Source organism: Diadema antillarum, unplaced genomic scaffold (assembly GCF_040938485.1).
Source record: "Diadema antillarum isolate AM-2024a unplaced genomic scaffold, OU_Dant_1.0 scf00000088, whole genome shotgun sequence".
NCBI lineage: Eukaryota > Metazoa > Echinodermata > Echinoidea > Diadematoida > Diadematidae > Diadema > Diadema antillarum.
In genome coordinates this window covers 209906-220877 of record NW_027270977.1, presented here as the reverse complement: position 1 = coordinate 220877, position 10972 = coordinate 209906, and the positions used below count along the sequence as shown (strand labels likewise).

Here is a 10972-nt window from a genome sequence, read left to right as displayed (position 1 = left end):
GATTATGATTGATTATGATACATGTTTTAAGTTTGTTTGTTTGGTTGGGTTTTTTTTACGATGCACAAAGTGGACTTTTGCAATGCTTAATCATATTCCCTTGTATAACTTTATCTCTATGATATACACCAATAGTCTTGCTGTTATCAAGAAGCACTCTTGGGCCAAGTTAGAACGATTGGAAATTACATCTTATGTGTGTTTTTTTAAAAAAGTAATTACTTATTATGTATTTGACAATCAAGTGGTTTTCGGCTGCGTCATGACACACATACACACACACACACACACTGCACACATATACACGCATACATCATTTTGCAGGCGTGTCAAGGTATGAGACGAAAGGCATGAAAGGAGACGTATAAGTTTCAATATCCTTTTTGCAGGGGGTCTTGTTTATGATAGATCCTTTATTTTGATATAGAGAAATCAACATCGCGGGTGGACCCGAAAAAGAAAATAATGAACAACAGAAACTATTCGAACTACCCGGTGTATCGAGGGTAAAGTTAGATAATGATATATGCCAACGTTTTCCAATTGGGATCGTGTTCTTCACTGGAGTTTCTGAGTGCGAAAGTGCATTGATTGCTATTTTTCCCCCTTGTATTGTATCGGACGTATTAAATTGTTATTGACTGCTTTGGGGGGCATTGCTGATATTATAGCCTATAGAGGGTCACAACATGTTCGAGGATATTTTCATGGGGTTGAGGTCCTGAGTATAAACAGTTCATATCTGTTTTATATACAGTACCGAATAAAGTAAAACAAAATTTCTTTATGAATTATAATATACTGACCATTCTGAAGCAAATCATTTTCACACTACAATAGATATTATAATGTACTTTTAAATGAATCCCACAAGGATTGGAACAATCATTCCCCAGCATTCCCACTGATTCCCACTGATCAGTTACTAGCCATCCCCTTTTAAGTGTACCGATGATGATCGATGACCTACGATGATAACAAACAGTTTACACTATAATATAAGTCAATTGTTAATACAAATCAAAACCGTTTCGGTGTCGACATGCACTTAATGATAATATAAACCATCAAAATAATGTCAACATTAGTTTCTTGTCTTGATTGCCTTCTTTCTTTCTTCTTAACGTTCTATAGCAGCGTAAGAAGCGCAGATGGTTTTCTGGCAAATGAAAGATGCTTGGGACGAGCAAGGTGCATCGTTCCAGTCACGTGTCGCATCACTCTGTGCGTTGCGGTACCACACATGACCACAGTCTTCGTTCCCTCCAGCGTTAGTGGGCTGGCCTGGGATCCACTTGGTGTAGTCCACCGGAGATCCATCGGACCAGACGAAAGAACCTTCCCTGTCTAGGTCATTCAGTCCGAACCAGAACCCCTTTGATAGATAATTACAAGAGTGAAAAAAAAAGAGAAAAAAAGAAAAGAGGAAGTGAATTTGCTGAAGTTCTGTTACAGCAAGCTTAGCTACAATCCACACGAAACACACACACACACACACACACACACACACAAACACACAACACACTCATGAGCACACGCACACAAATTAACATGCACACACATGATACATCTCTCCCCTCTGACAGCCCCTAATCAGGGGCTTCAGATTTTCTTGGGGGAGGGGGGGGGGGACGAGGGGGAGGTAGAAGGGTTGCGCTCTGGGAAGTCCATGGGTTTTATTATGCTATTTTTTCCTCTCAGTTTCTTTGTTTGTTTGTTTGTTTTGCATCATTATGTACACATTTCATGCTTCATTATTATTCATTCGACGTTTGTCACTCGGGTAATCACCCTGGAGATAGATTCAACGGGGAAACACACACGCATAGGGCCCCCTCCCCCCCCCCCCCCCCCCTCCCCCCACAAGAATTTTTTTTTTTTTTTTTTTTTTTTTTAATACTTCAATGTACTGGCGAATGAGCTACGCTTGAATTTCTCTCGCCCGCTCTTCTGCAGTGCAAGTACATCCTACGATGCAAGATGTTGTTGGTGAGCTCATGGACCTATACTACACATAATCCCATATGGACTATGAACGGAGGTCTCTCTTTGATCCATAATGTTCACCATCGTCACCTGATTATGTGCATCGTCACTGACAAAAGAACCGTTTCCCATATAGGCCCTATTGGTCCTATTTGGCTGAGGTGCCTTTTCAGACTCAACTGCCTTTCAATAAACACCAATGACGGGGAGCAGCAAATATCAAACAAGGACAAATTTTGGGTCTAACAATGGGTAATTACTGAAGCGGACACTAAACACTCCTTGTGGCCACACATGTAACGTCCCTGAACCTGATTGGAGAGGGGAAGCATGTTTAGATTCGTCTGCTGTACTGTCATGTTTAGGCCTACTCTGAAACAATGTGCGACAAATGGGGAAAATAGATAACAAATCACAGTCAACCTGCCAAATCATTTGCCTTTTTTTCTTGGTAAAGTACTTGTATTTCGCAAATGAAATTGCTTTAGCGATGATTTCGCAATACGCTATACATTACACATGCGCATGCATTTTTCTTGATTTAAGAGAGTTATCTTCTGCGCACGGAGTTTTTTAGATTTCTCAAATCGCCTTCTTGTTTTTATCCAGGCTGGCTGTCGGTGGACAACACTGGATCAAAGCAGGAAAGCATGTTCGAATTGTTTGTGACGCTTTTGACATAGGTGCACGAATTAATTAACGAGCGGTGAATGTTCATGTGTAGTACGTCCATGGTATGCTCAGCTGACCTTCGATTTTCACGCAAACAGTCAACCGGGAATTTGCTGGGACACCTCAGAAGGTTTGAAGGTAAGATTTCAGGGGCGGATCCACGAATTCCAGGGGTACAGGAGAGCCCCTTTCTTTCTTTAGTTATTCTTTTCTTTAAGAAGAATAAGGGGCCGGAGCGCCCGGTGCGCCCCGCCTGGATCCGTAACTTGATTAATGATATACTATCCTACTACTACTACTACTACTACTACTACTACTACTACTACTACTACTACTAGGGCTACTACTCCTACTACTACTACTACTACTACTACTAATAATAATAATAATAATAAGTTACCCGGCATTTTACCCGAGTTTGCTCGCGATGTCTTTTATGCTACAGCGTCACTCGCGTGTTCCCGTGGAATTTCTGGCTGAGATATCAAAAAAAAAAAGAAAAAAAAATGATTATAAAAAAAGGCGACAGGCCACGCCTTTTATTAGGATCTCTTTGTTTCACCTTGTTTTTGGATATCTCAGCCATTTCAAAACCAATTTTCATCAAGTAAACTTGTGATTCCCCTTAGAATTGCATGCTCTTTGACATCTCATAGAGTTGTTTCTGAATATCTCGCAAAACGTTAAAAGCTAAATCCTCACCTCATTAACCAGAACTGTACAGTTCCTTTAACGTATAAGGGAATTTTTGCTCTTCATCGCGAAACCTCTCCGCGAGGAATTCATCACCGGGAGCTCGAGTGCCCGCATGCGAACGATTTGTGCATAATTATTTAAGATCATATTTATCCCGGGATCATACACAGCTCCTTATCGTTTAGGACTTATATCATTAACCAACACAAGGCGAAGAACCCGTTATTATAAAGCTGCACAACCACTGGTAGTAGTGTTTCTCACCTCGTCTCAAACAAAAAGTCGGTATGTTGTAAATTAATTAATTGCATGCCTAACTCCATCTCTCATGTCCCACACCATGTTTATTCTGACTTGTTGACAAACAGGGTAATATCAGACTATCATATTTTACAAACTTCCTAAAAATCGGCCATAAAATTTGATAGACCTTTTTTATTTTTTAAAGAATGAATTTAAAAAATCTTCGATACTGATCTTAATGGTATCAGTTCAAATTCGTTGCAGCCGCAGCCACAAATTTGATGAGATTATCGGAATGGGATGTCGCCATTCAACTCCAGGACATCAACTACCGGTATTCTGCCCGTCTTATTTTGCTGTATATAACGCACTTGGACTTACCCAAGCGGGGGTAGGAACAGCTGATCGCCACAACTCGTACAAGAAGTCATTCTCTCCCTCGCTGTGCACTGACGCCAGGTTCCCCCCATGGTTCCGGCAGTGGTCTCTCGCAGCAGTCCATGTCTTCCCAGCACCGAACATTCGGTAGCAATAGTCCCCGTACTGCGTCCAGAGACTCTCGCAACGCATGGACAACTGCGTCGACAACTGCACTTGCGTGAGTGCGGCAAATACCAGGGTAAGGGTAGCTGCTGCATGCATGGTCGTCACTCTATATAGTTTCCAATCCAGAAGTATGATCCCTTTATCATATGTGAATTCTATTGATAGATGAAGTAGAATGAGAATATAGGAGGTTTGTAATGTATATAGGGGTTGAAAAGGTTTGATCGGCTGATGCTGAACGAACACAATTTTCGTTGTAGACGTAGTCCAACTGTTGGCTCCCCCTACACTGCAAAAAGTCCGGTGTTAAATAGTGAACACCGAGCTGGTGTTAAATTTTCGGGGCTCATTTATGGTGTTAAATTAACACCTCCGGGTGTCATTTCCAAATTTTAGACTGTTTTTTGAAGAGTTTCTTAGTTATTGCACTTCTTGTTGATTTTTAATTTAAACAAGGCGATCAAGAATTTTACATTAAAATACTAGATTTTTGAAAAAATGTGAAAATAAATTTACACCAAAGTAACACCAGCTGGTGTGGTCTCTTATTGAAGCTGGACGGGTGTTAAACCATTGATATTAACACCAACAAATATCAAATCAACACCATGTGGTGTCATTTTTGAATTAACACCAGTACAGTGTCAAAATAACACCAGGTACAGTGTCAAATTAACACCACGAAGTGTCAGGTGAACACTTTTCAACACCATCACAGTGCATTTTTAACACCTGCGGGTGTGGTCCTCTATTGAAGTTTGATCGGTATAAAATTTAACACCCGTGGTGTTAAATCTAACACCGATGTTTTTACAGTGTAACGTACATTTCATGGAAGTTTAGGGTTTGTTATCACTGGGCTGTAAAAAGGCATGTCAAAATTTAGTATATACTTAATAAAAAATTGATTCACCCATATTTTACTGTTTTCATACCAGAATACACGTAGGCCTACTAAGAGATATTCTGGGAACATTTTGTTTGTTGTATGTATGTTGCAGTAGCAGTATATGACACATTGGTATATTTTGTGATTTGGGCTGATTTGAATTTACTTCATAACAATTGAAAAACAGCTTCAGTCATATGTAAATATTTCAAATTTTCCATATCATTCTTCTAACCTGAAGCTTTTTGACAAACTAAAAGACATACTGCAGTTAAATGCATTTTATTGATAATCTATCACTATATACTTTCCAAAAAAAAAAAATGTAGTTGGTTAAAAAAAGAACTTGCAATAGCAAGCAGACTAGTCGCTGCCAGTTTTTTGATAATACAAGTTGTGTTACATTTTGTTTGCAATACATACAAAAGTGATGTTTTATAGATGTTTACAGCTTTTTATGGGGAACGTTAAAACGTTATTAGCTAAAAGATACATACAGTGTATTCGAATGACTTGCAAACAGTTTTAGGTGATTTTATATTCTTTAGATCATTATATTTTGGGAGGCTGTATGGACATTTTTTCCGTTTGAAAATGGGTGCAAGTCACGAGACTGACACCCACGAGTCATAGAGCTCACGAGTCATACAGCCCATGAGTTATACAGCTCACGAGTCATACAGCCCATGAGATCGACACTAATAATAAGGCACACGAGAGTATCTGTCGAACTCGTGGGCTGTTTTTACCTAGTGTCGAACCCATGGGCTTTATTTGCGTATCGGGTATAGTGTCGAACTTATGGGCTGTATGACTCATGAGCTGTATGACTCATGGGCATTTTTCAATGTCGAACTATCTAGATCATAAAGTCACAATATACGCGAAAGTATAAGAGTATCATATAAAAAGAATTGTAAGATTCGTCTAGGCACAACTTGTCTCATTCTAAATATAATTCCAATTGTATCCCTCATTGAGGAAGAGACACAATCAATATGTTTTGTCATGATAAATTTTCGTCTAACTCCTATAGAAACTAAAAGCCAAGGAAGCGGACAACAAGAAATCATTGTTTTGAAAAAGTTGAGACGAGCTGAAACGAGCGGGACATTGAATTCAAAACATCAATAAAGGAAAGCTTCTCAAAAGAAGAAGGAGAAGAAAGATATGCAGACGATGATTATATGCGCGGTGTAGCCAGAATTCAGCCCCGAGATTCACCCTGTGTTATATACATGACAAACATGGATAACGATCTACTCTGTACCATTATGTTGCAGGTGATTGTTATGTTCGTTATTCCGAAGGCTTGTTGATCCGAAATTGAAATATAAGGTTCGTTATTTAGAGGGTTTGTCAATCTGAAAATGGGAAAAGGGTTCGTTGTTGAATTCCCAATTAAGGATCGTTAAAGGAAACCAAAACCCAAAGACCAATATGGATTGAGTGAAAAGCAGCAAAATTTTGTAGAACACATCAGTGAAAGTTTGAGGAAAATCGGACAAGCGATGCAAAAGTTATGAATTTTTAAAGTTCTGGTGTTGCGTAATGACTGGATAAGGAGATTAACAGGGTTTGTGACGCCATGTGTGAACAAGAATAGAAAATAAAGGAAAAATTCAAAAAAAAAATCATTTTTATGAAAATTACACATTCCATCAACTTGTTACGGACATAATATGTTAAGGGTGATATCATTCTCCCTGTTTTCATTCTGAAAGAGGTTAGTCAAGGGCTCTTTCATTAAAAAAGAAAAGTAAAAGGGGGGCGAAATTTCTTTATATTTTTTTTTAATGTTGTCCACGTACCCTCTAGTAGTCTCTTCATCCAGCGGTTCCAACATTAAAACTGTAAAATATCATAACTTTTGCATCGATTGTCCGATTTCCCTCAAACCTTCCCAGATGTGTTCTAATAATGTCGCTACTTTCACTAATTTCACATTGCTCTTTGAGTTTTGGTTTTCTCGATCTAGTCCGACAATGAAATAAGTTCCGTTAATTAAAAAAAAAAAGTACACGTGAAGAAGGCGCGTACTGTCGATAGGAATTAAGAACCTTAAATTGTTATCGGATTAAAGAATAACCTTCGAAATGACTAAACTTCTGTGTGTTTTTTCAAATTTCGGAATGACAAGTCTTCCGAATAACGAATTAAAGCTTATTTCAATTTTGGACAAACGAACCTTTGGAACAACGAGCATCTGAATAACGAACTGCATGTAACCCCATGTTATACTCTAGACTTGAGAAACAAGATTCTTGTGTATTTTAAGAGATGTTGTAAGCAAAAAGCTATACTTACGACCCTCTGAGAACGAATCGACCCTTCTTCGTTAGCTGGAATCGCTTAATGAGCAACGGTCGTGGAAGCTTGTAGTCTTTTATGAAAGTGGAACACGTGCACGTACTACCCTGGGTTCATTCTACGTCACTGAATATCAAGGTCAGCAAAATCAATGTTCGCCAATCGGCTTACGTGTTGGTACATCCCATCAGCTAGCAGTTATCACTAACGTGTATCAAAGCCCTCCAATGAGCTATCATCGTGATGGCATATACCCAATCAGTTTGCGTTGATGGTATCTATATAGGCTACACATCCGGTCAGCTATAGCTTGAATGGGTGTTCGTGTCTCATCGCCTTATTAAACAATGCTTCACGGCAATCATTGGAAGACAGATATCAAAGTGTTAAGTGATATTGTACTTCCCTTGCTCTTGGCAGTGCTTGGAAAAAAAGAAAGAAAGACGTATAACTCAAGTTCAGACGCACTCAAACGAGTTTGCAAAAGGTCAAATTTAAAACACCAACAGCGTTAAGAAAAAACAACAGTTTTGTGGCTCAACACTCCAAATTCAACCATGTAGGATGAGTCTATTGCTCTGAGCAAACATTTGGGAATCTCAACATATGTTTGTTTTATATATTCATTTTTCGTATTCCACTTTGATAAACGGTATATTATGTAAATAATGCAATGTCATAAAAAGTAAGCGGACACGAGTGTACAAACACAAAATGTTGCCCTAACAACAAAAGTGTGCGAAAAAGACATTACAAGAAAGATAAGTTTCGCGGGAGAGGAGAATAATTATGGCGCTCCGCTCTGCGTGTAACGATGCGTTCAAAGGAATAATAAATCTATTCCATTTTTTAATTTGTTTTTCGTGTGTGTATGTATGTATTTGTATGTATGTATGTATGTATGTGTGTGTGTGTGTGTGTGTGTGTGTATTTTTCATGCCTGTGTCGCTGACTCTTCTCTTACTTACCAATAAATTTTACTCATTTTGATAAAGAATATTAGTTACATGGTGTAGCATAGGCCATAACCCCACTGGAAGAATACTGAGTACTAGTATAATAGCTAACGCGGCGAAGTTCAAGTCAAAACGCTCATCGACCCTTTGAATGGTCATTATTTTGATGAAAGCACACATTGTAAATATTGGAACAACACACTATAACCGATACGTGGTACAAACATTCCTGAAATGATTTGGACATTTGTTATACATCAACAGAAGACAATTCGTTTAACACTTTACAATATGTTTCTTTTTTCTTTGAAGACATTATTCCTGAGTTTTGTGGGTTTTTTTCAATTCAAAGTTCATTTCATTTTTCGACAAAACATATGTTTCACTTCTTTTGATAACAGAGAATAAGGTAAATAGAACATAGTAGAATGAAAAGACTGTACAACAATTGAGGACCTATTATATATAGTAATCATACATTGTATAGTAAAAAAGAAACAGAAGTGATCAAAGTGAAGTACATGACATTACCGTTGCTCAAAGTGCGAAAAATGGAGGGACCCACTAAAAAAGGCAGAGCTTGTAGTATGTGGGCCCCTCTCTTCTACTTCCAAACCACAACGTTACTGAAAGTGTAGAGCGGGTCTTGCAACTTATTCTTGAAGAATAATTCTTTTTTTATGATAAACCTATAGGTAAAATGATAAGATAATCAATGCTGAAAATAATACATGACGGATATTTTTGTACCAGTATTATCCTTCAAGAGACGATCGGATTCTAACTATGAATATCTGTTAACAAGGTTAAAAGCACTACATGACTGTCTGTATCCTGTTTAGGTTCCACTTGATTTTTTTTTGTTGATCAGCGAATTTGACCCCTTGTCCTGGTCTGTATAGCTCTCTGTCTGAACTATCTATCCATCTATAAAGATAAAGACAGAGAGAAAGAGAGAGAGAGAGAGAGAAAGAGAGAGAGAGGGAGAGAGAGAGAGAGAGGGAGAGATCGAAGGGAGAGTGGGAGAGAGAGGGAGAGAAAGAGGGAGAAAAACACGACACACACCCCGCAGAGAAAATGAAGGCGCATTGATTGTGCAGCCTGTCTTTATGACATGCCCTAGAAAAGTTTAAAAATGTGTTGTTGTTTTTTTTTCCAAAACATGATTTTCAAAGAGGAAACAATAATGTCTCATATAGGTCGGGTTGAACGGTCATGTAAAAACCTTCCAGTTCGTATAACCTAGTGTCTTGGTGCATGCATAAAGCATGTCATTCGCATCAGTGATTAGGAAGATTTATACACTATAAACGGTATTCGTAGAGGGCGCTATTTTTGGCACATTGAATCGATCAATATGCTCTCTATTATCTTTAAAAAAAATACTGAAACCTGTTTGGAAAACGTCGGGAACTCATAATTAATTGATATGGGTAGATTGATAGATTGATGATATTTGCAGTTAGTCCCTATGAATGTGTTTTCGCTTTTTTTCTCTATCTGACATAATACAATCGATAGTTATTTTGTCCATTGTTAATAAGACAGTTCCTAGGCGCTCTGTACAGCTAGTGTGCAAGAAATCATGATCGATTATAAAAAAATCTAATAATTCTAAGTGGTTACCATTCCCATTCAATGTAATTATACCCTTCGTACATCATGGAGAGCCTTTATGAAAGCAAATTATTATCAAAAAAAATAATAATAATATATTTTTGTAAAACTGTGCGAAATCTATCTTTTGAAAAGTTTGAAATTAAACCTGAATGGATGTACGTGTCACAAATGTAAATAAGTGATAACCATCCTCATATTTTTTGTTGTTTATATTTATATTATGTAACTTCAACATTTCATTACTCTGGTTTCTCTGCAATACGCATAAATCTTTCGCCTTTTACTAAAGATTTCCGTGCAGAGGAACACATTGATGAGTCTATAACGATTTTTCTCCGGTCTGCCTATTTGGCAGACCTTGCATACCCACATGTAAAGACAGATAATTGAACACAAAAATATACTACCTCGTAGACGTTCCGCCTGTCCTCTAATAATGGATCTTCGAACGTGTCTCATCATCACCGTCGCCATCTGATCACGTAAGTAGGATATCCTGAGAAAACGACTGCGTAATCGTGCATTGTCACTGACAAAAGAACCGTTTCCCTAAATTCTTAGTGTCTTATTTGGCTGAGGTAAAAATCACCAGTGATGGGTAGCAGCAAACATGAAGATTTGACAAATTTTCTGTCTCAAACTTGGTAAATATAAGTGGACACTGCTTGTGGATATGCATGTAACATTAAATTATACATATTGTCTATACAGTTATTGTCCATGTTTATTCTGAAACAACTTGCGAAAAAGGGAAAAATTATATCACAAATCGCAAGCAACCTGTCAAAATCTTTGCTTTTTCTTGTGGAGTATACTTGCATGTATTTCGTAAATGAAATTGTTTGAGCAATGATTTTCAAGTTGAATGCCCCCTCAACTACAAATGCATTTTCCTGATTTAAGAGAGACTTTTTGTTTGCGCGTGTAGGTTTTCTTTTCTTTTTTTTTAAAGCGAATTGTTGTTTCATACAGGCTGACTTTTGGTGATAATGATGAGTTCAAAGCGAGAAAGCATGTATAAATTATTTTGTGACACTGTTGACCGAAAAAGATG

The 10972-nt window shown here is 37.9% G+C and overlaps 1 protein-coding gene and 1 non-coding gene across 2 annotated transcripts; one reads left to right on the top strand and one right to left on the bottom strand.

Annotated features, from left to right (window-relative positions):
- Nucleotides 1-1120: 1120 nt before the first annotated feature.
- On the bottom strand, nucleotides 1121-4239 carry LOC139718075 (alpha-N-acetylgalactosamine-specific lectin-like). Its single transcript, XM_071629568.1, has 2 exons — nucleotides 3979-4239; nucleotides 1121-1375 (listed from the first exon to the last, which is right to left on the bottom strand). Exons 1-2 carry the CDS (start codon nucleotides 4237-4239, stop codon nucleotides 1121-1123), a joined length of 516 nt encoding a protein of 171 aa, XP_071485669.1.
- A 5918-nt stretch (nucleotides 4240-10157) lies between these two features.
- On the top strand, nucleotides 10158-10276 carry LOC139718104 (U5 spliceosomal RNA). The gene has a single exon (XR_011710019.1). It is a non-coding gene; the product is annotated as a U5 spliceosomal RNA (small nuclear RNA).
- Nucleotides 10277-10972: the final 696 nt, after the last annotated feature.

Excerpts from the sequence above, each read along its gene's own strand:
- LOC139718075 (XM_071629568.1), bottom strand. The coding sequence starts at position 4,239 with ATGCATGCAGCAGCTACCCTTACCCTGGTATTTGCCGCACTCACGCAA. Across the intron at positions 1,376-3,978 it reads CTGTTCCTACCCCCGCTTGG|GGGTTCTGGTTCGGACTGAA; the intron begins GTAAGTCCAAGT and ends TATCTATCAAAG.